Genomic DNA, 27838 nt, shown 5'->3' with positions numbered 1-27838 from the left:
GAGTGGAGGAGGAGAGGGAGAAAGAGGAGCGGGTAGTACTACAAATGTGAGGAAGCCACTAAGTCGCAGCATAATGTGGTGTGGCAGCTCTGCTCTTGGCCACTGATCCATTCTCTGGTCTCTCTGGTCTCGCTCTCTCCGGCTGTGGAGACACGCTCTGCAAGTATGGACTCTTCCTTTCTCAAGACTCACTGCAAATTCTGCTCACATGTGTTGCTACTGCTGGTGAGGATTTCATCTTCAGAGGTCTCTCTTTTCTCTCAGCTCTAATCTTTCTCTCCTCTGTCTCTCTTCTGTTGCTCTCTCTGTATCTCTCTCTCAAAGGAGCACCGTGCACTGGGCTTTAGACCTCTAAATTGCAAATGGTATTTGACTTATTGGGTCAATGATGAGGGGCAATGAGTGGTGAACCAAGTGGATCATCAATTAACCACAATGCACAGGCCATTATCTGACTGACCGCCACACTGCGCATTCCACAGTGGTGTCATCTCTTATCCCTCTCTCTCCCCATTCCTCTCATCCATCCATCCCCAAGTTAACCTGTCCCTCAGTGGAGGAATAATGATAGCCTGCTGAAAGGTCAGCATGCTCTAATTGAGTTGTTAATCTATGGTTGGCAAGGTGATGACATTTCCAGCGTTGTCCCCGTGTCACCAGGGCCATCCCTATAGCAGGCCAGAGACACGTACACAGGAGGAGGAGGCGAGAAGTGACTACTGACTGACTGACAAGGCTGCTCTACTTCTGGCCTGCTTTTAGGATGTATGGCTGAGCAGCTTGTCAACAAGGCCATGCGTTTGGTGTGTGTACATCATTGTCCCTTAGCACAATTGTCACAGTTTTGGATCAAAGTAGCACCTCATTGAGTTGTTTAAAGCTTATTGAGTAAATGTTTACTTTCCTTTCTCCCTTTGTGTTCAGGTTTCTCTGCTCTGTCTCTGTAACTGTTTTGCCAAAAGTGATTAGTTTGTTTGGAGATTTTTCTAATAGTTACATTATATTTCTCATGTTTTCCAGAAAATTCTGCAACTTCTACCAGAAAAAATCTACAGTCGATGGCAGTTCCACAGTATAGGTATGTACCACTTCATCAGCTGTTTCTAAGCTTGTCCTTACAGTACTTTAGTCTGCTTGAATAGGCCTACACTGCTAAGGTTTGCATTCTTCTGCATGGGTACAGTAGTCAAAAGCCTGTTCTCTCCCCTCCTGCTGCTACAACCACCAAAATAAACCACGGAAGCACAGATTATCAGCACAACCACGCTTAAACGGCTCGTGTAAGAAGAAAATAATTAGGAGTGGAAGGAGAAGTAAATGAAAAATGCAAATGAGATTCTAATTTGAAATGCAAATTGGTAATTGAATTATGCTTTGTTCGGTTTCATCCTCGCGAGCAGGAGGATCCTCGCAACCAGCAATAACCTCAATTATAATCTTCTGTTTGTCAGTCGTTTCGCAGCTAAAGCGGTGAGACAGTCAATCACCCCTGGGGCTTATTACTCCAAATATGCAGGCTCACCCCCCCCTCGGCAGTCCCCAAACACGCGTCCTGCTCCCCGGTCCACAAATCACTAGCTAAAACCTGTCTCTCCTTCCCTCCCCCTTTTAGGAAAGTCCCCTGCTGCTTGCTGCACACATCATAATTCAGCTGATGCTATTCTGTGGGATGGTCTCCTGGGTTGTGTACGTGTTTGAATAGAATGCTTGAACGGTGAAACAGCACCACTGGTTTCCCCAGGCGCCATTGTTCGCGTTTTTGTTTTCCTGACTAAGCGAAGGTGAGCAGTGTGGTAAAAAAAACACACAAAAAAACATATTCTGATGTTCTATCGCGCGTGCAATGACGTCTGAGGAACATTTTTTATTTGTTGTTTGCAGTAACTTCTTTGTTGAGGAAAAAAATGTCAGACTCCATCCACCCAAGTCATAGACTGTTCTCTCTGCTGCCGCACGGCAAGCGGTGCCGATGCACCAGGTCTGGAACCAACAGGACCCTGAACCGCTTCTACCCCAAACCATAAGACTGCTGAATAGTTAACCAAATAGCTACCTGGATGATCTGCATTTTTGCAGATCGTCTGCATTTTATCCTGTTGCCTATTCACTTTTTCCTACCTCGTACCCCTGCACATAGACTCAGTACTGGTACCCCGGGTATGTAGCTGAGTTATCATTACTCACTGTGTATTTATTATTACGTGTTTTACTTTTCTGTTATTTCTCTAGTTTATTTCTCTCTGCATTGTTGGGAAGGACCCCTATGTAAGCATTTCACTGTTAGTCTACATCTGTTTACCAAGCATGTGACAAAAAAATGTGATTTGATTTAAATATTCCAAATGGACCTGGCAGTTTCACCTAGTTTCACCTAGATTCCAGCTTTAAGGAGTCACCTCTCACCTAGACAACTGCCTACTATTGACCCTACTGCCCAAAGTGGGTAGATGACAATGCTTATAATTAGAGAGGAGGTTAGAGAATTAGAGAGGAGCTGTGGAGCTCCTACAGTCAGATCCAGTAAGACAGGAAGACAGGCCCCAGTGGTTTCAGTGATCCCTCCACTAGTGAAACAAGCATTTACACAGACCATTACCTGGTGGAAAATTGATCTCGATCCATCTTCCTCTCTCTCTCTCTCTCTCTCTCTCTCTCTCTCTCTCTCTCTTCTTCCCTCTCATTTCCATTCTCATGGCAATTTTTTCTTTCTTCGTTTAGCCAACACAGGGAGCGTCATTGATTTAACCTGATGAGTGGCGAACCAGGCATTTAGCAATCAGAGTATTGTCTCATTTGATTACCACAGACCTGATTGGCTTCATAAATGCACACCAGGCAATTGATGTTCATTTTCATCAGGGGAATGAGCAGCCTTTCCTCCCTGACTGGTTTATCACCACCCCCAAGGTCAATATGTATTGATGGAACAGACAGACTTTCTTCTCTCTGTGTTAACTGTAGCTCAAATCTAATTGTATTTGTCACCAGCTTCGTAAACAACAGGTGTAGATCAACAGTGAAATGCTTACTTACGGGTCCTTAACCAACAATGCAGAGTTAAAGATTATAAATAAATAATAGAAATAGTGACACGAGGAATACATACACAGTGAAAAAGGAATAACAATAACGAGTCAAAATAATATACAGGAAGTATCAGTACTGAGTCATTGTGCAGGGTACTAGGTAATAACATGGCTATATACAGGGAGTATCAGTACTGAGTCATTGTGCAGGGTACTAGGTAATAACATGGCTATATACAGGGAGTATCAGTACTGAGTCATTGTGCAGGGTACTAGGTAATAACATGGCTATATACAGGAAGTACCAGTACTGAGTCATTGTGCAGGGTACTAGGTAATAACATGGCTATATACAGGGAGTATCAGTACGGAGTCATTGTGCAGGGTACTAGGTAATAAAATGAAAATATACAGGAAGTACCAGTACTAGTTGTTGTGCAGGGTACTAGGTAATAAAATGGCTATATACAGGAAGTATCAGTACTGAGTCATTGTGCAGGGTACTAGGTAATAACATGGCTATATACAGGGAGTATCAGTACTGAGTCATTGTGCAGGGTACTAGGTAATAAAATGAAAATATACAGGAAGTACCAGTACTAGTTGTTGTGCAGGGTACTAGGTAATAAAATGGCTATATACAGGAAGTACCAGTACTGAGTCATTGTGCAGGGTACTAGGTAATAACATGGCTATATACAGGAAGTACCAGTACTGAGTCATTGTGCAGGGTACTAGGTAATAACATGGCTACATAGAGGGGGTATCAGTACTGAGTCGTTGTGCAGGGTACTAGGTAATAACATGGCTATATACAGGAAGTATCAGTACTGAGTTGTTGTGCAGTGTACTAGGTAATAACATGGCTATATACAGGAAGTATCAGTACTGAGTCATTGTGCAGGGTACTAGGTAATAACATGGCTATATACAGGAAGTATCAGTACTGAGTCATTGTGCAGGGTACTAGGTAATAACATGGCTATATACAGGAAGTATCAGTACTGAGTCATTGTGCAGGGTACTAGGTAATAACATGGCTATATACAGGAAGTATCAGAACTGAGTCATTGTGCAGGGTACTAGGTAATAACATGGCTATATACAGGAAGTATCAGAACTGAGTCATTGTGCAGGGTACTAGGTAATAACATGGCTATATACAGGAAGTATCAGTACTGAGTCGTTGTGCAGGGTACTAGGTAATAACATGGCTATATACAGGAAGTATCAGAACTGAGTCATTGTGCAGGGTACTAGGTGTTGTCGTGCATTCTTCATGACTGTGTTGGTGTGTGTCTGGACCTTGATAGAGCCTTAGTGACGTGGACACAGAGGAAGTCTAATCTCTCGACCCGCTCCACTACAGCCCCATCGATGTATATGTTCAATGTGCAGAGCAATGTCTAGCATTGGAAGATATATCTGTTCTGTGGTGTCAGGATTGTTCTGTTGTTCAAACTCGCACGCTTTCCATTTCAGGTTCTATTCTGAAAAAGCTTTTGCATACTGGAAACTCATTCAAGGTAAGAATTGTTGTGAGTTTTCTCACACAAACCCTTACATTTTTCGCCAACACGACTGTGAAGGACACGGAGCAGTCTGATCAAATCAAATCACATTTATTTATATAGCCCTTCGTACATCAGCTGTTATCTCATAGTGCTGTACAGAAACACAGCCTAAAACCCCAAACAGCAAGCAATGCAGGTGTAGAAGCACGGTGGCTAGGAAAAACTCCCTACAAAGGCCAAAACCTAGGAAGAAACCTAGAGAGGAACCAGGCTATGAGGGGTGGCCAGTCCTCTTCTCGCTGTGCCGGGTGGAGATTATAACAGAACCTGGCCAAGATGTTCAAATGTTCATAAATGACCAGCATGGTCAAATAATAACAATCACAGTAGTTGTCGAGAGTGCAGCAAATGAGTAAATGTCAGTTGGCTTTTCATAGCCGATCATTGAGAGTGTCTCTAGAGAGTTGAAAACAGCAGGTCTGGGACAGGTAGTACGTCCTGTGAACAGGTCAGGATTCCATAGCCGCAGGCAGAACAGTTGACAGGTGGACTGAGGACAGCAAGGAGCCATCATGCCAGGTAGTCCTGAGGCATGGTCCTAGGGCTCAGGTCCTCCGAGAGAAAGAGAGAATTAGAGAGAGCATACTTAAATTCACACAGGACACCGGATAAGACAGGAGAAATACTCCAGATATAACAAACTGACCCTAGACCCCGACACATAAACTACTGCAGCATAAATACTGGAGGCTGAGACAGGAGGGGTCAGGAGACACTGTGGCCCCATCCGATAATACCCCCGGACAGGGCCAAACAGGAAGGATATAACCCCACCCACTTTGCCAAAGCACAGCTCCCACACCACTAGAGGGATATCTTCAACCACCAACTTATTATCCTGAGACAAAACTGAGTATAGCCCACACAGATCTCCGCCACAACCCAAGGGGGGGCGCCAACCCAGACAGGAAGATCACGTCAGTGACTCAACCCACTCAAGTGACGCACCCCTCCTAGGGACGGCATGAAAGAGCACCAGTAAGCCAGTGACTCAGCCCCTGTAATAGGGTTAGAGGCAGAGAATCCCAGTGGAGAGAGGGGAAACGGCCAGGCAGAGACAGCAAGGGCGGTTCGTTGCTCCAGAGCCTTTCCGTTCACCTTCACACTCCTGGGCCAGACTACACTCAATCATATGACCCACTGAAGAGATGAGTCTTCAATAAAGACTTAAAGGTTGAGACCGAGTCTGTGTCTCTCACATGGGTAGGCAGACCATTCCATAAAAATTGAGCTCTTTAGGAGAAAGCCCTGCCTCCAGCTGTTTGCTTAGAAATTTTAGGGACAATTAGGAGGCCGACGTCTTGTGACCGTAGCGTCACAAGGTATGTACGGCAGGACCAAATCAGAAAGATAGGTAGGAGCAAGCCCATGTAATGCTTTGTAGGTTAGCAGTAAAACCTTGAAATCAGCCCTTGCCTTAACAGGAAGCCAGTGTAGGGAGGCTAGCACTGGAGTAATATGATCACATTTTTTGATTCTAGTCAGGATTCTAGCAGCCGTATTTAGCACTAACTGAAGTATATTTAGTGCTTTATCCGGGTAGCCGGAAAGTAGAGCATTGCAGTAATCTAACCTAGAAGTAACAAAAGCATGGATTCATGTTTCTGCATCATTTTTGGACAGAAGGTTTCTGATTTTTGCAATGTTACGTAGATGGAAAAAAGCTGTCCTTGAAACAGTCTTGATATGTTCGTCAAAAGAGAGATCAGGGTCCAGAGTAACGTCAAGGTCCTTAAATTTTATTTGAGACGACTGTACAACCATCAACATTAATTGTCAGATTCAACAGAAAATATCTTTGTTTTTTGGGACCTAGAACAAGCATCTCTGTTTTGTCCGAGTTTAAAAGTAGAAAGTTTGCAGCCATCCACTTCCTTATGTCTGAAACGCAGGCTTCTAGCGAGGGCAATTTTGGGGTTTCACTATGTTTCAGGACCATGATCCTGTTCTGTGTATAGTAACATGTCCCCTGTCCTCCTGCTTGCAGATCAGATGTGAGGGAATTCGTCTGTTCCTGCTGTGGCTGCAGGCCCTGCAGAATAACTGTGCGGAGGAGCAGTTCCTCATCTTCGCCTGCCTGGTGCCAGGCTTCCCTGCCGTGCCCTCCACCAGAGGACCCTGCACCCTGGATACCATCATCTACAACCCTTTCTCCAACCCTTCCGATGGTGAGACCCCTCAACGTCACACAAACACTCAAACCTCCTTAGTGCCCCCCGCCCCCCCCTCCATATTCTGGTCCCCTGCCGCTACAGCTGAATGTGTCCCAGCTTGTTTTCAAGTCCTATTTCAGTACTAACTGGAAGTTGTGCAAATTGAGCTGGTACTGTTGACTGTAATTGTCTGGGTCCTGGGGAATTACACTGATTGTTTCATGAAGTAGGCTGCTGGGGTGAGATGAAGGTTGTCCTCACTCCTCAGAAAGTTTAGAACTGTTTTGTTATTAGTAATATAGTGTTCATCAGTGTGTGTCTCTCTCCCTCTCTCTCGCTCTCTCTCTTTCCCTCTTGCTCTCCCTCTCTCTCCTCTCTCTCACTCTCTCTCTCTTGCTCTCTCTTTCCCTCTTGCTCTCCCTCTCTCTCTCTCTCTCTCTCTTGCTCTCTCTTTCCCTCTCACTCTCTCTCTTTCCCACAACAGCCAAGGTGGTGCCTGAGGAGATCACCCCACTGGTGCCAGCTGTGCCAGGGGAGAAGCTGGCAGATGACCAGACCTGCTACATCCTCCAAACCCTGCTCAAGTTCATGGTTGTCCAGGTGAGGCTCCAGCTACAAAACAGTCCTATCTAGACGGCACTGGCTGAATCCGAATGTGGCCCTGGTCGAGTTCTTTCAAAATGCACGATCCAATTAAATGAGGTCTTTACTGTAAAACAAAGTAAGGGATCCAGTATAGAGCTTGTCTGGGAGTCTTGTCTGGCTAAGTAGTGACTCGGTGTGTCTCTTTGTGTCTGAAAGGCGTCTAGTTTAGAGTGGAGGAACAAAGACAACCAGGACACCGGCTTCAGGTTTCTCTTCAGTCTGTTCAAGAAGTACTACCTTCCTCACCTCTTCCCCTCCTTCACCAAGCTCACCAACCTCTACAAGCCACTTTTAGGTAGGTGTGTGGGGGTGGGTGTGTGAGTCTGGGTGTCTGGGTGGGCGGGTAAGTGTCTGGGTGGGTCTGGGTGTCTGGGTGGGCGGGTGAGTGCCTGGGTGGGCGGGTGAGTGTCTGGGTGGGTGTGGGTTTTCCCTTTACCGTGAGCAGTCTATATACTGTCATGTGAATATGGGACCATTTGCACTTCTGTTGAGATACTTCATGTGTAACTTTACTCTCTTTCTGACATATTGCTATTTTTTGTTGTTGCGTGTCGCAAATAGGATATTAGTTACCCTCCTTAGAAACCGCTTTGGAGAGGGGTGTAATATCATCTTCCTCTGTTGAACCAGTTCTGTTGTGTAATTGCAGCATCAGGCCTTTACCAAATCCAAAACTTGACCCACAAGCTAATTACTACAGTAAATACACATATATTCCTGAGTTAGGCAATTTAGATGTCTTGTCATGAATCTCCCCTGTTGTAATGATGTACTCTCTTGTCTAAGGATGAATTACATCCATTTTTTGGGCTAATTGCCAGTTAATTGGTATTGAAGCCATGTTTAAAGAGGTTTCATGATGAATTATAGTAATTCAAATCCTTTGACACAATAACCTGGTCCATGAGACTGTGGTTCACTGTAATTATCATGGTACATTCAGGTCTATGGCTTTCAGGGCTGAATTAAAAATGTTCATATGATGACCAGTCTTAGCTGACAGTGAAACCAAAGAGAGCAGTGCATTTGAATCTTGTGAAATTATCCACCCACTTTCTGTCTCTTTAACTCTCTCCCTTTATCTTCTTCTCACTCGCTCTGTGTCTCTGTGTCTCTCTCTGTCTCTATCTCTGAATCTCTGTCTCTGTCTGTCTCTGTGTTTCTGTCTCTCTCTTTGTTTCTCTCTCTCCTCTTCACCAGACCTCCCCCACCACAGACCAAAGCCTCTGTATGTCCCCGTGACCCGTAACAACGAGAGCACGTTCTGTACGAGGGACCAGTACCTAGCTCCCCGTGTGGTCTTTATCACCTGGCTGGTCACCTTCTTCCTGGACAAGAAGTACATCAGCACCCCCAGCGCCAAGAACGGGACGAACGAGGTCATCCCCAAACTAATCCAGGTAGGTCCACTGTCGTACGCTGTACTGTCATCCAGGTTCAGTTTGACACCATGCAGAAAAGATTGAATGGCCAATTCGAAGGAGAAGTTTGGAATAATTTTTGCTTAATATAATGTATACTGGAATCCAGCCCTAAACCTTCTCTACCTCTCACTGGTACTCTGTCCAAACCCTGGCCGTGCTGTGTGTTCAGACTGTCACTGCAGGCAGTAGCAGTCAGGAGAAGGAGAGGGATAAAGACCGTGGTGGTAGTGAGGAGCCCCACGGCCCTACAGAGCCAGAGAAGAGCCACTCTAACAGTAGCACGCTGTCTGACCGGCGCCCCAGCGACTCCAGCCTGTGCAGCATCGACGAGGAGCACCGCAGCGTCTACGACATGGTGCACGGCATCCTGCTCTCCACACGGGACAACATCAACTTCGTCAACGAGGTCTTTCACCAGGTACAGCCCGCAGAGAGATGATGGCGAAGAGATTCCATGTGATTCAATGAGAGTATAAACTGTGCTTTTCTTATGCAAGGGTAGTTTTAGTTGTGAAGCTGATTTCCTCTCATACTCTGCCAGCTTTTAAACATGATGCTCAATAGGAGACCATGTTATATTATTAGTTGTATTGTACTGCTCTCTAGTGGAAAGACACTGTCACTACATCAACTCTATCATCTTAGTTGGAGCAAATGAAATAAAGAATTGGAACGTTTGTCCTTAGCAACCACATCTGCTTTATGCCATTTAACAAACACCTTATTGCTGTCATGATCCTGAAGATAAATGTATTCATTATCCAATACATCTGGCCGTTGTTTCCTCATGTATAATACTGTTTAATAACGGTCTGTGTCGTCCTGCTCCAGGCCTTCCTGTTGCCCTCCTGTGAGACGTCAGCGACCCGGAAGGTGATCAAGGTGTACAGGAAGTGGATCCTGCAGGAGAAGCCAGGCTTCATGACGGAGCCAGAGAAGAGCAGACAGGCTGAGGTGGAGGAGAACCCTGAGCAACTGCTCATCACTGAGACTGACAACACACACACACCGGTAATGTCAATGACACAAACAAACACACACACACACACACACACACACAAACAGCACAACAAGTCAGTGGACACACATGCACTAACATTAAATCAGAAATTGTCATTGAGAAACACAACCACTTTCATACTCACATGCTGACTGGATGGTCCTGTCCTCCGGCAGGTGTTGAAAAGTCACTGTCACAAGCGTTCATCCAGTTGGGGAAGAACATACTCTTTCAGCAGTGCCATCAGCCGGGGCTGTCTCACAGAGGAACAGAACAGAGACATCAAGGCTGGCATCCAGCCCACCCTGCAGGTGTGTGTGCGTGTGTGTGTGTGTGTGGTACGTGGTTGGGTGTGTGGTACGTGGTTGGGTGTGTGGTACGTGGTTGGGTGTGTGGTACGTGGTTGGGTGTGTGGTACGTGGTTGGGTGTGTGGTACGTGGTTGGGTGTGTGGTACGTGGTTGGGTGTGTGGTGTGTGTGTGTGTGTGGTACGTGGTTGTGTGTGTGTGGTACGTGGTTGTGTGTGTGTGGTACGTGGTTGTGTGTGTGGTGTGTGTGTGTGTGTGGTACGTGGTTGTGTGTGTGTGGTACGTGGTTGTGTGTGTGTGGTACGTGGTTGGGTGTGTGGTGTGTGTGTGTGTGTGGTACGTGGTTGTGTGTGTGTGGTACGTGGTTGTGTGTGTGTGGTACGTGGTTGTGTGTGTGTGTGTGTGTGTGGTACGTGGTTGTGTGTGTGTGTGTGGTACGTGGTTGTGTGTGTGTGGTACGTGGTTGTGTGTGTGTGGTACGTGGTTGTGTGTGTGTTTTGAGAGAGTGAGAGTATGTCCTCTGTCTTTTGTAACCTCTGTTTGACCTCTGTGGCCAGCAATGTGTTTGTATCTCGTCAACCCTGACCATAGTTTATTCGTTGCTCTTTCCCCAGGTGTTCCTGACCAACTCTGCCAACGTGTTTCTACTGGAGCCATGCCAGGACGTGCCCAAACTACTGGACAACCAGGTGGAGGTGTGCAAGGGGGTGCTGAGCATCTACCGCCACATGATCATGGAGCACGCCATGAACACACAGACATGGTACGGCAGTCAGCACCTCATACGCGTACGGATATAAACTAAACAGTGCCACAGTGCAAAGGCTATAGACTGTGTATTGTGTACACCCACTAGTTTAATGCAATCATTCGAAACCAAGCTGTTGCTTGTACCTGAAGGACTGTAATACCAGACAGACCTGGACAGAAACTGTTGTATACTCATCTACTGAGACACAGTGATGGACGATGATGGACTAATGCCCTCTGGTGTGTGTGTCCTGGTGTGTGTGTCCGTGTGTCCCCTGGTGTGTGTGTCCCCTGGTGTGTGTGTCCCCTGGTGTGTGTGTCCCCTGGTGTGTGTGTCCCCTGGTGTGTGTGTCCCCTGGTGTGTGTGTCCCCTGGTGTGTGTGTGTCCCCTGGTGTGTGTGTGTCCCCTGGTGTGTGTGTCCCCTGGTGTGTGTGTCCCCTGGTGTGTGTGTCCCCTGGTGTGTGTGTCCCCTGGTGTGTGTGTCCCCTGGTGTGTGTGTGTCCCCTGGTGTGTGTGTGTCCCCTGGTTTGTGTGTGTCCTGGTGTGTGTGTGTGTGTCCTGGTGTGTGTGTGTGTGTCTGTCCTGGTGTGTGTGTGTGTGTCTGTCCTGGTGTGTGTGTGTGTGTCTGTCCTGGTGTGTGTGTGTCCTGGTGTGTGTGTGTGTGTGTGTCCGTCCTGGTGTGTGTCCGTCCTGGTGTGTGTCCGTCCTGGTGTGTGTGTCCGTCCTGGTGTGTGTGTGTCCTGGTGTGTGTCCCGGTGTGTGTGTGTGTCCTGGTGTGTGGATCCTGGTGTGTGTGTGTGTGTGTCATTGTGTGTGTCTGTGTGCGTGTGTGTGTGTATGATTGTCCTGGTGTGTTTGTCCTGGTGTGTGTGTGTGTTTGTCTTGGTGTGTGTGTTTGTCCTGGTGTGTGTGTGTGTGTGTGTGTGTGTGTGTTTGTCCTGGTGTGTGTGTGTTTGTCCTGGTGTGTGTGTGTTTGTCCTGGTGTGTGTGTGTGTGTGTGTGTGTGTAGGCAGCAGATGCTACAGGTGCTGCTGAGGATCACTGAGGCGGTGATGAAGAGGCCTCAGGAGAACCAAAGAAAAGACCCCTTCGCTGAGAGCCTGGCTGCCATCCTCTTCAGGGTAAGTCTGTCTGGGGATCATCCTATTGCTCCTATATCCTCTCTTACTGTTAGTTGTTCTGATACCTCTGTTAGAGGAAGCCCTACTAAGCTACAGGAAATGGTTGTTGTCCATGATGATAATATAATGTGTTAATGTTCAGGGGAGTCAAGCACCCCATAAGTCTGAGACGGCACAATGCACGTGAAGATTGCTGGGGGGTGGTCCAGAGGGGGACTGTTGGACAATTTTGCATTATCAAACACGTGAAACTGCTTTTTCCTGCAGAGCCATAATCATTGTTTAATTCTATGTAAAAAAAACAACAACATTCAAATAAGTCTGTTTTTCTGCATATTTAAGCATTCCCCTTTAAAGAAACAAATATGCTTCTCTGCATCTTTACTAAAAATCTGGGTAAAAGATTGAAAGGAATGTCTTATTCAGTACATTTAGTTATTGCTTGCTTTTCTATTGTCTACCAACCTTTCCAGCAGTCATGTAAAAGATAGTTAGACAAGCTAGCTACTCTAACTCGATAGCCTGAAATGGCTTCTGGGTAGTTAGTTATGAGGTTGGGAGATTGGGAACCTATCTGGGTTAGCTAAAGACAAATTCATAAAATTGCTAATGAGCAGTAGTATTACAGAGAAAAAACGACGTTTGATATTTTTTAAACAGGACAAATCTGCTCCCTATGGGTAACTTTAATGTTGCAGCTATAATGGCTTGTTAGTTGTTGGTGTTTTGATTCCAAGCCAATGAGAACCAGCTGTCTGGCCCTGATGATTAATGAGGTATGTTTTGTGTGCCCCTGTACATCCTCCCCCAGACAATCATCGTGGCGTGGGTACGGGCCAACCTGTGTGTCTTCATCTCTCGGGAGCTGTGGGACGAGCTGCTGTCTGTGCTGTCGTCTCTGACAGGCTGGGAGGAGCTGGTGACAGAGTGGGCCAGCATCATGGATTCTCTGACCGCTGTCCTGGCCCGCTCCGTCTATGGCCTGGACATGAGCAACCTGCCCCTGGACAAACTCAGTGAACAGAAGGAGAAGAAACAGAGGGGACGGGGTAAGGAGGCAGGGAGAGAGGGGGGGAGAGGGTCGCAGGGGGGAGGGAGGGGGAGAGGGAGAGAGAGGGGGGAGAGGTAGAGAGAGGGGGGGGAGAGGGAGAGAGAGGGGGGAGAGAGAGGGGGGAGAGAGGGGGGAGAGAGAGGGGGTAGAGGGAGAGAGAGAGGGGTAGAGGGAGAGAGAGAGGGGTAGAGGGAGAGAGAGAGGGGTAGAGGGAGAGGGGTAGAGGGAGAGAGGGGTAGAGGGAGAGAGGGGTAGAGGGAGAGAGGGGTAGAGGGAGAGAGGGGTAGAGGGAGAGGGGGGGGGGGGAGAGGGAGGGAGGGAGAGAGAGAGGGAGGGGGTAAGGAGGGAGAGGGGAGGGGGAGAGAGAGGGAGGGGGTAAGGAGGGAGAGAGGGTGGGGGTAAGGAGGGAGAGAGGGAGGGAGAGAGAGGGAGTGGGGTAAGGAGGGAGAGAGGGTGGGGGTAAGGAGGGAGAGAGGGAGGGAGAGAGAGGGAGGGGGTAAGGAGGGAGAGAGGGTGGGGGTAAGGAGGGAGAGAGGGAGGGAGAGAGAGGGAGGGGGTAAGGAGGGAGAGAGGGAGGGGGTAAGGAGGGAGAGAGAGATGCAGGGATAGTGGTGGGTAATGCAGTATAAGCCTCAGTTCAAATAGCAGCAATGGTAGAACTCAAGATTCCGTCTCTCTTTTTTATTTTCTATTGATATTATTTATGTGTCTGTCTCTCTCTCTCTGTATGTCTCTCAGGAGTGGTCCAGGACTCCCAGAAAGCAGCAGCGGTAGCCAGGTCATTCTCTCTGAGCTGGAGGAACCAGGGAGACCAGCAGGGGGTCCAGGAGCCCATGAGGTTCCGCAGCGCTACCACCTCAGGGGCCCCTGGCGTGGAGAAGGCCCGCAACAATGTCCGACAGAAAGCCACAGGTGAACACACACTACTATAATGAAGTGACATTTTGCCAGTGCCAAATGTGGCCCAAATAAAGATCTGTTGAATCCCTCTATGACACTCTGGTGTTTGATAGATTTGCCACCCTACCAGCTGTAGACCAGACTCTCTGTAGACTCCACAGTGGGTCTATATAAAAGAAGGTCATGTGTGTGTTAGCCCAGGTGTTGGTGAAAGGCTCAACACTAAGCACAAAAGAACAGCAGATAATCTCTGTTGTTCCTGTCAAATGTCATTGGCCAATGTCATCATGTTTCTGTGTCAGTTCTGTGGCACACACACACACACACACACACACACAGGAGCACCGCCAGGGATTTTGGGCTCCATGATAATATATCACATTGGGCCCCACCACCACAGGCCACACCAACCCTGCGCAATTACTGTAACCACACACCTCCAGAACCCAATCAACCCGTTAAAAGCTTTAACCGTAGCTTTGCAGCCTTGCAACTCTCTTGTAGTCCATTATTTACTGTAGGATATTTACTGAAATGAGCTGTGAAAATAGAACCCTGTGCAACATTGTGGAATTCACTATTTGAAGCAAGACTGATCCCCTCTATAAGAAATGTACTAAAGGATGTCTTTTACAGTCTACGTGTCATTTATTTGAATGTTAAAATTCTCTTAACATTAATGAATAACTTAACATAAATGTTACTTAAATATACATTAGGAACATTACCATCTATAGAATGATATAACAAACCAAAGAATAAAATCAGCAGCAGATTGTTGAACTAAGTAAACATACCAACAAGACAATCAGCAGCAGATTGTTGAACTAAGTATACATACCAACAAGACAATCAGCAGCAGATTGTTGAACTAAGTATACATACCAACAAGACAATAAGCAGCAGATTGTTGAACTAAGTATACATACCAACAAGACAATCAGCAGCAGATTGTTGAACTAAGTATACATACCAACAAGACAATCAGCAGCAGATTGTTGAACTAAGTATACATACCAACAAGACAATCAGCAGCAGATTGTTGAACTAAGTAAACATACCAACAAGACAATAAGCAGCAGATTGTTGAACTAAGTATACATACCAACAAGACAATAAGCAGCAGATTGTTGAACTAAGTAAACATACCAACAAGAAAATCAGCAGCAGATTGTTGAACTAAGTATACATACCAACAAGACAATCAGCAGCAGATTGTTGAACTAAGTATACATACCAACAAGACAATCAGCAGCAGATTGTTGAACTAAGTATACATACCAACAAGACAATAAGCAGCAGATTGTTGAACTAAGTATACATACCAACAAGACAATCAGCAGCAGATTGTTGAACTAAGTATACATACCAACAAGACAATCAGCAGCAGATTGTTGAACTAAGTAAACATACCAACAAGACAATAAGCAGCAGATTGTTGAACTAAGTATACATACCAACAAGACAATCAGCAGCAGATTGTTGAACTAAGTATACATACCAACAAGACAATCAGCAGCAGATTGTTGAACTAAGTATACATACCAACAAGACAATCAGCAGCAGATTGTTGAACTAAGTATACATACCAACAAGACAATCAGCAGCAGATTGTTGAACTAAGTATACATACCAACAAGACAATCAGCAGCAGATTGTTGAACTAAGTATACATACCAACAAGACAATCAGCAGCAGATTTTTGAACTAAGTATACATACCAACAAGACAATCAGCAGCAGATTGTTGAACTAAGTATACATACCAACAAGACAATCAGCAGCAGATTGTTGAACTAAGTAAACATACCAACAAGACAATAAGCAGCAGATTGTTGAACTAAGTATACATACCAACAAGACAATCAGCAGCAGATTGTTGAACTAAGTAAACATACCAACAAGACAATCAGCAGCAGATTGTTGAACTAAGTAAACATACCAACAAGACAATAAGCAGCAGATTGTTGAACTAAGTATACATACCAACAAGACAATAAGCAGCAGATTGTTGAACTAAGTATACATACCAACAAGACAATCAGCAGCAGATTGTTGAACTAAGTAAACATACCAACAAGACAATCAGCAGCAGATTGTTGAACTAAGTATACATACCAACAAGACAATCAGCAGCAGATTGTTGAACTAAGTATACATACCAACAAGACAATCAGCAGCAGATTGTTGAACTAAGTATACATACCAACAAGACAATCAGCAGCAGATTGTTGAACTAAGTATACATACCAACAAGACAATAAGCAGCAGATTGTTGAACTAAGTATACATACCAACAAGACAATCAGCAGCAGATTGTTGAACTAAGTATACATACCAACAAGACAATCAGCAGCAGATTGTTGAACTAAGTATACATACCAACAAGACAATCAGCAGCAGATTGTTGAACTAAGTATACATACCAACAAGACAATCAGCAGCAGATTGTTGAACTAAGTATACATACCAACAAGACAATCAGCAGCAGATTGTTGAACTAAGTATACATACCAACAAGACAATAAGCAGCAGATTGTTGAACTAAGTATACATACCAACAAGACAATCAGCAGCAGATTGTTGAACTAAGTATACATACCAACAAGACAATCAGCAGCAGATTGTTGAACTAAGTATACATACCAACAAGACAATAAGCAGCAGATTGTTGAACTAAGTATACATACCAACAAGACAATCAGCAGCAGATTGTTGAACTAAGTATACATACCAACAAGACAATCAGCAGCAGATTGTTGAACTAAGTATACATACCAACAAGACAATCAGCAGCAGATTGTTGAACTAAGTATACATACCAACAAGACAATCAGCAGCAGATTGTTGAACTAAGTATACATACCAACAAGACAATAAGCAGCAGATTGTTGAACTAAGTATACATACCAACAAGACAATCAGCAGCAGATTGTTGAACTAAGTATACATACCAACAAGACAATCAGCAGCAGATTGTTGAACTAAGTATACATACCAACAAGACAATCAGCAGCAGATTGTTGAACTAAGTATACATACCAACAAGACAATAAGCAGCAGATTGTTGAACTAAGTATACATACCAACAAGACAATAAGCAGCAGATTGTTGAACTAAGTATACATACCAACAAGACAATCAGCAGCAGATTGTTGAACTAAGTATACATACCAACAAGACAATAAGCAGCAGATTGTTGAACTAAGTATACATACCAACAAGACAATCAGCAGCAGATTGTTGAACTAAGTATACATACCAACAAGACAATCAGCAGCAGATTGTTGAACTAAGTATACATACCAACAAGACAATCAGCAGCAGATTGTTGAACTAAGTATACATACCAACAAGACAATAAGCAGCAGATTGTTGAACTAAGTATACATACCAACAAGACAATCAGCAGCAGATTGTTGAACTAAGTATACATACCAACAAGACAATCAGCAGCAGATTGTTGAACTAAGTATACATACCAACAAGACAATAAGCAGCAGATTGTTGAACTAAGTATACATACCAACAAGACAATCAGCAGCAGATTGTTGAACTAAGTATACATACCAACAAGACAATCAGCAGCAGATTGTTGAACTAAGTATACATACCAACAAGACAATCAGCAGCAGATTGTTGAACTAAGTATACATACCAACAAGACAATCAGCAGCAGATTGTTGAACTAAGTATACATACCAACAAGACAATCAGCAGCAGATTTTTGAACTAAGTATACATACCAACAAGACAATCAGCAGCAGATTGTTGAACTAAGTATACATACCAACAAGACAATCAGCAGCAGATTGTTGAACTAAGTAAACATACCAACAAGACAATAAGCAGCAGATTGTTGAACTAAGTATACATACCAACAAGACAATCAGCAGCAGATTGTTGAACTAAGTATACATACCAACAAGACAATCAGCAGCAGATTGTTGAACTAAGTATACATACCAACAAGACAATCAGCAGCAGATTGTTGAACTAAGTATACATACCAACAAGACAATAAGCAGCAGATTGTTGAACTAAGTATACATACCAACAAGACAATCTGCAGCAGATTGTTGAACTAAGTATACATACCAACTAGACAATCAGCAGCAGATTGTTGAACTAAGTATACATACCAACAAGACAATCAGCAGCAGATTGTTGAACTAAGTATACATACCAACTAGACAATCAGCAGCAGATTGTTGAACTAAGTATACATACCAACAAGACAATCAGCAGCAGATTGTTGAACTAAGTATACATACCAACAAGACAATCAGCAGCAGATTGTTGAACTAAGTATACATACCAACAAGACAATAAGCAGCAGATTGTTGAACTAAGTATACATACCAACAAGACAATCAGCAGCAGATTGTTGAACTAAGTATACATACCAACAAGACAATCAGCAGCAGATTGTTGAACTAAATATACATACCAACAAGACAATAAGCAGCAGATTGTTGAACTAAGTATACATACCAACAAGACAATAAGCAGCAGATTGTTGAACTAAGTATACATACCAACAAGACAATCAGCAGCAGATTGTTGAACTAAGTATACATACCAACAAGACAATCAGCAGCAGATTGTTGAACTAAGTATACATACCAACAAGACAATCAGCAGCAGATTGTTGAACTAAGTATACATACCAACAAGACAATAAGCAGCAGATTGTTGAACTAAGTATACATACCAACAAGACAATCAGCAGCAGATTGTTGAACTAAGTATACATACCAACAAGACAATCAGCAGCAGATTGTTGAACTAAGTATACATACCAACAAGACAATCAGCAGCAGATTGTTGAACTAAGTATACATACCAACAAGACAATCAGCAGCAGATTGTTGAACTAAGTATACATACCAACAAGACAATCAGCAGCAGATTGTTGAACTAAGTAAACATACCAACAAGACAATCAGCAGCAGATTGTTGAACTAAGTATACATACCAACAAGACAATCAGCAGCAGATTGTTGAACTAAGTATACATACCAACAAGACAATAAGCAGCAGATTGTTGAACTAAGTATACATACCAACAAGACAATCAGCAGCAGATTGTTGAACTAAGTATACATACCAACAAGACAATCAGCAGCAGATTGTTGAACTAAGTATACATACCAACAAGACAATCAGCAGCAGATTGTTGAACTAAGTATACATACCAACAAGACAATCAGCAGCAGATTGTTGAACTAAGTAAACATACCAACAAGACAATCAGCAGCAGATTGTTGAACTAAGTATACATACCAACAAGACAATCAGCAGCAGATTGTTGAACTAAGTATACATACCAACAAGACAATAAGCAGCAGATTGTTGAACTAAGTATACATACCAACAAGACAATCAGCAGCAGATTGTTGAACTAAGTATACATACCAACAAGACAATCAGCAGCAGATTGTTGAACTAAGTATACATACCAACAAGACAATAAGCAGCAGATTGTTGAACTAAGTATACATACCAACAAGACAATCAGCAGCAGATTGTTGAACTAAGTATACATACCAACAAGACAATAAGCAGCAGATTGTTGAACTAAGTAAACATACCAACAAGACAATAAGCAGCAGATTGTTGAACTAAGTATACATACCAACAAGACAATAAGCAGCAGATTGTTGAACTAAGTATACATACCAACAAGACAATCAGCAGCAGATTGTTGAACTAAGTATACATACCAACAAGACAATCAGCAGCAGATTGTTGAACTAAGTATACATACCAACAAGACAATAAGCAGCAGATTGTTGAACTAAGTAAACATACCAACAAGACAATAAGCAGCAGATTGTTGAACTAAGTATACATACCAACAAGACAATCAGCAGCAGATTGTTGAACTAAGTATACATACCAACAAGACAATCAGCAGCAGATTGTTGAACTAAGTATACATACCAACAAGACAATCAGCAGCAGATTGTTGAACTAAGTATACATACCAACAAGACAATAAGCAGCAGATTGTTGAACTAAGTAAACATACCAACAAGACAATCAGCAGCAGATTGTTGAACTAAGTATACATACCAACAAGACAATAAGCAGCAGATTGTTGAACTAAGTAAACATACCAACAAGACAATAAGCAGCAGATTGTTGAACTAAGTATACATACCAACAAGACAATAAGCAGCAGATTGTTGAACTAAGTAAACATACCAACAAGACAATAAGCAGCAGATTGTTGAACTAAGTATACATACCAACAAGACAATAAGCAGCAGATTGTTGAACTAAGTAAACATACCAACAAGACAATCAGCAGCAGATTGTTGAACTAAGTAAACATACCAACAAGACAATCAGCAGCAGATTGTTGAACTAAGTATACATACCAACAAGACAATAAGTAGCTGTAAAGGTGGAAATGGAAACCAAAATGGGAATTAAAAGGCCTGATAGTGTCGCTAGAGGAAAGGTCAAGAGGTCACCAAATCAATAGGTTTCTTCCACTTGGGGTCTTGATTGTGCACAACAAATTTTATGTCAATCCAGCCATTACTTTGAGATACATCTTGTTCTCAGTCTTGTTCTCAGTCTTGTTCTCAGTCTTGTTCTCAGTCTTGTTCTCAGTCTGTGGGCATCATGTGTGTAGTGATCCAATATCCACAGCCATGCCATTAAACAGTTGTCACAAACAGCCCAGCGCCCAGCCTTCTTGCTAACAAAGTCACTGATCAGGTCTTTGAAGTCCAGCTTTCTAGTTAACTGACTTTCAATGGACAGCATGGCAAGACTGCAAAGCCTGTCCTGGGACATAGTGGACCTCAAATCGTTTTTAAAATCAGTTTTAGCTCACTGAAAGCTCTCTCACCACCAGCAACAGTCACAGGCAGTGTGCAAAACATACGTAAAGCAATGCACACTTCTCCAAAAATGCTTTGCAGCTGCATCTTACAAATTATATTCAGGAGACCAAGAGGGGACAAGTTAGTGGAATGTGTCAGCATATACAGTGTTCAGGAGACCAAGAGGGGACAAGTTAGGGGGGACAAGTGGCAGCATATACAGTGTTCAGGTGTACAGTGTTCATGTGTCAGGAGACCAAGAGGGGACAAGTTAAGGGGGGTAAGTGGCAGCATATACAGTGTTCAGGTGTACAGTGTTCAGGTGTCAGGAGACCAAGAGGGGACAAGTTAAGGGGGGTAAGTGGCAGCATATACAGTGTTCAGGTGTCAGGAGACCAAGAGGGGACAAGTTAAGGGGGGTAAGTGGCAGCATATACAGTGTTCAGGTGTACAGTGTTCAGGTGTCAGGAGACCAAGAGGGGACAAGTTAGGGGGGTAAGTGGCAGCATATACAGTGTTCAGGTGTACAGTGTTCAGGTGTCAGGAGACAGAGGGAACAAGTTAGGGGGGATAAGTGGCAGCATATACAGTGTTCAGGTGTCTTACTTCATGTTGAAACTCAGGTGTAAGATCTCTGGAATACTTCATGATCAGTGGTTGGCCCACAGAAGGGACTTTATCCTCACTAATCAGCCCAACTTTCAGAACAGCAGAAAACGATTCTACAATTTTTTGCGGTGTTCTGGAACCTAGTGTCCAGGTCACTTATGATGTTGTCCATAGCAGTAAAAAAAACCACTGTGTTCCGAAACACCGTTGCTGTCTCCTCTTGAGCGGTCTCATCATGGAATCTCTTCCTTTTCCTCTGCCGGCTGTGTTCCTTGCTAAATTGCGGTGCAACATCCATTTGCGTAGCAGTCAGTGTTTCCGCAGACAGGAGAGATTTCCATCCAACTCTAAGAGCCTGCATCTCTTCCTTTTAAGGCTCTGATATTGGCTGCCTCTGTGTCAAGTGACATTTTCCTGACTGGAGAATCACATTCCTGTCCTCAATGCATTGCAGTACCTGCAATTATGCCAACTGACATGTCATTCAACACAATGCTGCTCACCTCCTTCAGTTGTGAGTAGGGCTGGTTCAGGGGTATGGGGATGGGGAGACAGGGCTGGTTCAGGGGTATGGGGATGGGGAGACCAAGCTGGTTCAGGGGTATGGGGATGGGGAGACGGGGATGGTTCAGGGGTATGGGGATGGGGAGACGGGGATGGTTCAGGGGTATGGGGATGGGGAGACGGGGATGGTTCAGGGGTATGGGAATGGGGAGACGGGGATGGTTCAGGGGTATGGGAATGGGGAGACGGGGATGGTTCAGGGGGATGGGGAGACGGGGATGGTTCAGGGGTATGGGGATGGGGAGATGGTTCAGGGGTATGGGGATGGGGAGACGGGGCTGGTTCAGGGGTATGGGGATGGGGAGACGGGGCTGGTTCTCTCTCTCTCTCTCTCTCTCTCTCTCTCTCTCTGTGGGTTTGTCTCTCTGCCTCTCTGTGTGTATGTCTCTCTCTCTCTCTCGGTCTCTCTCTGTGTGTCTGTGTCTCTTTGTCTCTCTGTCTATGTCTCTTTGTCTCTCTGTGTGTCTGTCTCTCTGTTAATCTCTCTCTCTCCTGAATGACTGATAGTATCTCTGCTCACTGAAGAGCTTGTTGAGCCTGGACCAGATGTAGTTGAGCCCGAAGGACTCTTAGAAGCTTTGTTTGTGTGTGTGAGAGAATACACATGTGCGTATATCTGCATGCAGACAGAGACTGACATGAATTGCCAACCGCCTCAAATTTGTCCTTTTCTCTCGCCTAATTGGATTTCTCCCAAATTGATCTTCAAACGTCCCAATATCCCTCCCCCTCCACCCTCTTCTCCTTGAGAGGGAGCCCACACATCAATCCCTTGGACGTTTTTGATAGTTTCATTAAGAGCGTAATTAATGCTCATTAATATGCATAAACGGATAACAGTAGCGGTCTGTAGCAGAAACTCCAAATGAAAGAGTAATTAAAGTGTGGTCTAGGCAGAGAATGGAGTCCTCCTTATCTTGCAATGCTCTTCTCTCCTTTAAATGATGCCTGAAGTGCTGTCCACACACAATACCCCAATGCCTTATCTTAGAAAACAGTGAAAACTTGTGTATACTCATTTATGCAAATACGTACTTTGGCAATGTTTTTCTGATGAGCATTTCCTTCGACAGGATATTGAAAGTCCTGGGAACTAATTAATAGGGTCATATTGCCCTATTGACCGACTATTACCTATTCAAAACCGGTACCTCTTCTTGTTCTGGAAATAATGTACAATACTGTCATATGTGCTGTACTGTACATTCATTGTATCCCTATCTACTTTAAATGCTCCAGTCTCCCAGCACTAACTAACTGCAGTTGCCTTTCTTGTTGTTAGTCTATTCAAGGAGATAACATTAGAAGCTGTGGAGGGAAATAAGTTGCCTTTACTGCAATGTGCTCAAGCCATTTCTATGTATCCTCTTCTGTCATGTGCCCAAGTGTGTCTCTCAAATGTCATTTTTGAAAGATTTTTTTTATTCAAAAAAGTGTATTTTTATGCAACAACAAATCTCTTAGAGCTCTGTGTGTATTTGTTTCGGTGAAGAGCCCTCAAGTATCAAATTAACATGAGAACGAGCCTCAGATTTAGGCTCTAACATATTCTATTTAGGTTCTAGTTACACTGAAGTCTGTTATTAGTTCTTCATTTCCTGTGTCAGTAACTTCACTGTGCCTGTTCTTTCACTGTTGTTTCACTCTTCTTCACAGGCCTGAAGTTGTGATGCACACAAAAACCTTCTTGCATTTTCAAGTAAATTGACATTAATGACAATTCAAGTTACACCCACAGATCTCAAATTAGGATTCAGCCCTTAGTGGATTGTTTTCTTCTTTAGTAATATTTACCTTCACTAAGTTATTTCTTACAACAACAAAAACAGTTTTTAGTTTTTTTTTGACAGTGGTGTCCTGATGTTCTGCATTGAATGGTCTTATTGACTTCTCTCTCTTTCCTCTTCTCTCTTCTCTCCCTCCTGCATTCTCTTTCTCTCTCTCTTTCACTGTGATGGAAGCTAAGCGAAGCCAGTCTATCAGCAGCTGTGTCCATCTTTATGAGGCTCTGCCTGCTACTAAAAGTGTTCCTATGCTGCTACACACTGTGAGCTCTTTCCTGCCTGGTCTTTCCTCCTCTTCTGGTAACTCTTGCTCTCACAGGCTTTCAGGTAAAGTGTTCTGAGAGCGGTCTGTGTGGTGTCCTCCCACCTTCGCCCTGTCTGTGTGGTGTCCTCCCACCGTCGCCCTGTCTGTGTGGTGTCCTCCCACCGTCGCCCTGTCTGTGTGGTGTCCTCCCACCGTCGCCCTGTCTGTGTGGTGTCCTCCCACCTTCGCCCTGTCTGTGTGGTGTCCTCCCACCGTCGCCCTGTCTGTGTGGTATCCTCCCACCGTCGCCCTGTCTGTGTGGTATCCTCCCACCGTCGCCCTGTCTGTGTGGTATCCTCCCACCGTCGCCCTGTCTGTGTGGTGTCCTCCCACCGTCGCCCTGTCTGTGTGGTGTCCTCCCACCGTCGCCCTGTCTGTGTGGTGTCCTCCCACCGTCGCCCTGTCTGTGTGGTGTCCTCCCACCGTCGCCCTGTCTGTGTGGTGTCCTCCCACCGTCGCCCTGTCTGTGTGGTGTCCTCCCACCGTCGCCCTGTCTGTGTGGTGTCCTCCCACCGTCGCCCTGTCTGTGTGGTGTCCTCCCACCGTCGCCCTGTCTGTGTGGTGTCCTCCCACCGTCGCCCTGTCTGTGTGGTGTCCTCCCACCGTCGCCCTGTCTGTGTGGTGTCCTCCCACCGTCGCCCTGTCTGTGTGGTGTCCTCCCACCGTCGCCCTGTCTGTGTGGTGTCCTCCCACCGTCGCCCTGTCTGTGTGGTGTCCTCCCACCGTCGCCCTGTCTGTGTGGTGTCCTCCCACCGTCGCCCTGTCTGTGTGGTGTCCTCCCACCGTCGCCCTGTCTGTGTGGTGTCCTCCCACCGTCGCCCTGTCTGTGTGGTGTCCTCCCACCGTCGCCCTGTCTGTGTGGTGTCCTCCCATCTTCGCCCTGTCTGTGTGGTGTCCTCCCACCTTCGCCCTGTCTGTGTGGTTGCCTCTCACCTTCACCCTGTCTGTGTGGTGGCCTCCCACCTTCGCCCTGTCTGTGTGGTTGCCTCCCACCTTCGCCCTGTCTGTGTGGTGGCCTCCCACCTTCGCCCTGTCTGTGTGGTTGCCTCTCACCTTCGCCCTGTCTGTGTGGTTGCCTCTCACCTTCGCCCTGTCTGTGTGGTGGCCTCCCACCTTCGCCCTGTCTGTGTGGTGGCCTCTCACCTTCGCCCTGTCTGTGTGGTGGCCTCCCACCTTCACCCTGTCTGTCTTTCACTATTTATATGCTGTCTCCAATTCCATTGTCAATGGAGTAGAAACCCACGTTATTTTTCACAGCTACTTACTAACATTTGGTTTGAAGTGGATAGAAAGTAAAAAGGATGACTGTCTAAAGAAGATTCTATACTAGTCTGTTCTAATGTATGTTTTAATGTTTAGAACTATATGTTCCTTTCCCATCTCACTATGTGGCTAAAGCAATGTAATCATTTTAAGTTTCCAGAATGCTGTGTGGTAGAAAATGATCAGGTGTAGTGTGTATGAGATGAGCCTTGCCTGATGCATTGCTCTAACGCTCTGTCCCCCCTGTCCCCCCTGGTCGTGGTGCTCAGACGTGGAGGAGGGCCAGCTGTCTGAGTGTGGGGGAGACGGAGACCTGGAGTCTGGTGACAGCCCTCTACCACGCAGCAGCAGCACCTCCGACATCAGACAGCAACTGTCTGACACCTTCCCAGGTAGGGATACAACAATGGGTGCGCAAACACACACAGCATGAGTGCATGTTCTAACATGGGGCCTTTTAGCTGGCCTGGAGGAGCTATTTAGACTCATGCTAACAATGTATCCATCCATACAGTGATTTATGTGCGTTGAAGCCTACAGGCTAAAACTCATATTTCTGATCCTGCATCTAGAGATGTAGGGATGAGACTAGAAACATATTTATGACCAGAGTAGACTGGCTGTCTGCTGTGTGTGTGTGTGACCAGTATGATAACAGACACTGTGTGACTTCCAGGCCAGAAGAGAGCGTACTCCCCCAACAACTCCTGTGTCTCCGATGGCAGGACGTCAGAAGGGAGGAGAGATGGCGACCCACCCTTGGTGAGTCACACACCTGATGCAAAATCAATGACCCTCTCGCTTTGAATGAGTATTTCTGCAGGGCATCTGTTGCAGTCTGATAGAGGCACCTCTGAAACACCCACTGATGACTTCTCCCTCTGTGCTCCCAGATTCTGATCCGGCGGAGCAGCAGTCCAGCTGAGCTGGACTACCCTGTAGAGGGACACAACACATGCACAAGGCTCCAGCTCCGGGAGAAAAGTGAGAATTTACAGCTGTCTTTCACCCGTCTCACACTTTGTCTCAGAACTATAACATTGACCTCTCTCTCCTTCGCTCGTCAGGTGAGAGTGTGAGCAGCGAGACGTCCAACGGCTACCTGAACGACGCTGACAGCAGCCTGCTGGCCTGGCAGGCGTTTGAGGAGGAGGCAGACTTCCATTCAGCCCAGATAGGGGTCAAAGAAGACACAGAGAGCCAGAGGAACCTGCTGCTCAGCCACAATGAGGCCCTTGCAGGTACTGGACTGGATTGGACTGGACAGGGGGGTGCAGGGGTGGCTTCAGGTCTGGGTAAGGTTTCTGGGGGGATTGATGGAGGTTAATGAGTCTTGGTGAAGTTGTCACGTTCACCTGAGGTGTGTGTCTGCCTGTGGGTGGTGATGGGATTTATCTCAGAGGATTAGAGTATTAGATTAGAATAGTCTTCATAGCCAGCCTCTGTCTGGGAGAAGGTGATCTGCTCTACAGTACAGTATCTTCTGGGGGACCACCCCACCTCGTCTGTGCTCCTAAATTGATTCAATGTAAATTCACAGCCTCTGTCCTCCCTCTGTGCTTCCTCAAGCTCCGCTGTCTCCTCGTTGTCCCCTTGTATTGTTTTAGGTCCCGAGTGTGCCCTCTCTCCCCACTCCGCACCACTGTCTCAGCACCAGCACCACCAGCACCCCCCCGCCTCGCCAGCTTTGCTTGTGCGCCCTGAGTGCCGGGACTGCCCCCAGCTCCTGGAGGACACCATGCATCAGTCTGTGTTACACATGCCTCAGGACCTGGGTACTGCTACTGTCCCTACTATCTCCCCTACACACCCTCTTTTAGCCTGCCCTGCCCATCACCCTCTGTGTTGCACTGTTTATCCTATACCCAATCCACACACCCCCATTCCACCCATCATCTGTTCAGCCGTTTGTGACTCTGATAACTGGGCAAAATCGATCTCTGTGTTGAATCACCTCATTGTCCGAGGTGTGGACAGGCCTAGAGTTGTAGTGTTTTACAATCGAGTTTATACAGTAGTAAATCAGAGTTTTCTCACTCTATCTTTCTCTCGCCCTCTCTGGCCTTGTAGACAGCAGTGAGTGTCTGACTGATGATGTCAGCATCATTGCAGGCGGGAGCCTAACAGGCTGGCACGCTGACTCAGCCTTTGTGCTCTGGAGGAGGATTCTGGGTATCCTGGGGGATGTCAACAGCATCCGTTGCCCCAGGATCCACGCCAAGGTGTTCAGTTACCTCTACGACCTGTGGCACAAATTGGCTAAGGTAAGCCCAGCCTCCAAACACTCTCATCGGCCTAGATGACATGTCATCTATTCAGTCATCTACAGTGGCTTGCGAAAGTATTCACCCCCCTTGGCATTTTTCCTATTTTGTTGCCTTACGACCTGGAATTAAAATTGATTTTTTTGGGGGGGGGGTGTTGTATCATTTGATTTACACAACATGCCTACCACTTTGAAGATGCAAAATATTACAGCTGCAAGTCTCTTGGGGTATGTCTCTATAAGCTTGGCACATCTAG

At 45.5% G+C, this 27838-nt stretch overlaps 2 protein-coding genes across 7 annotated transcripts in view; both read left to right on the top strand.

Annotated features, from left to right (window-relative positions):
• The window catches only part of LOC110498370 (ral GTPase-activating protein subunit alpha-2), a 181871-nt gene that overhangs the window by 67850 nt on the left and 86183 nt on the right, over positions 1-27838 (top strand). For 3 of the 6 annotated variants that reach the window (XM_036954949.2, XM_036954952.2, XM_090211422.1), the window contains exons 4-23: positions 1021-1078; positions 4509-4552; positions 6588-6768; positions 7238-7353; positions 7555-7693; positions 8599-8798; positions 8992-9240; positions 9654-9833; positions 9999-10133; positions 10745-10893; positions 11891-12002; positions 12814-13051; positions 13792-13965; positions 23926-24075; positions 25585-25707; positions 25992-26077; positions 26209-26299; positions 26383-26556; positions 26923-27090; positions 27386-27579. In XM_036954949.2, the coding sequence (XP_036810844.2) occupies positions 1021-1078; positions 4509-4552; positions 6588-6768; positions 7238-7353; positions 7555-7693; positions 8599-8798; positions 8992-9240; positions 9654-9833; positions 9999-10133; positions 10745-10893; positions 11891-12002; positions 12814-13051; positions 13792-13965; positions 23926-24075; positions 25585-25707; positions 25992-26077; positions 26209-26299; positions 26383-26556; positions 26923-27090; positions 27386-27579 (2961 nt within the window). The remainder of the gene's footprint in view (positions 1-1020; positions 1079-4508; positions 4553-6587; positions 6769-7237; positions 7354-7554; positions 7694-8598; positions 8799-8991; positions 9241-9653; positions 9834-9998; positions 10134-10744; positions 10894-11890; positions 12003-12813; positions 13052-13791; positions 13966-23925; positions 24076-25584; positions 25708-25991; positions 26078-26208; positions 26300-26382; positions 26557-26922; positions 27091-27385; positions 27580-27838) is intronic. The other 3 variants (XM_090211419.1, XM_090211421.1, XM_090211420.1) reach the window with 1 other exon arrangement.
• Positions 24085-25369, top strand: LOC149975244 (uncharacterized; the record flags this gene model as incomplete). The annotated part of the gene is made up of 1 exon (XM_090211777.1): positions 24085-25369. A coding segment is annotated over one exon (1203 nt), but the record flags the coding sequence as incomplete, so codon positions are not given.

The sequence above is a fragment of the Oncorhynchus mykiss genome, chromosome 19 (genome assembly GCF_057628025.1).
Source record: "Oncorhynchus mykiss isolate SJ-2025 chromosome 19, ASM5762802v1, whole genome shotgun sequence".
Classification (NCBI taxonomy): Eukaryota; Metazoa; Chordata; class Actinopteri; order Salmoniformes; family Salmonidae; genus Oncorhynchus; species Oncorhynchus mykiss.
Note: the sequence above shows the minus strand (reverse complement) of the source record. Positions and strands in the feature narration are given on the sequence as shown.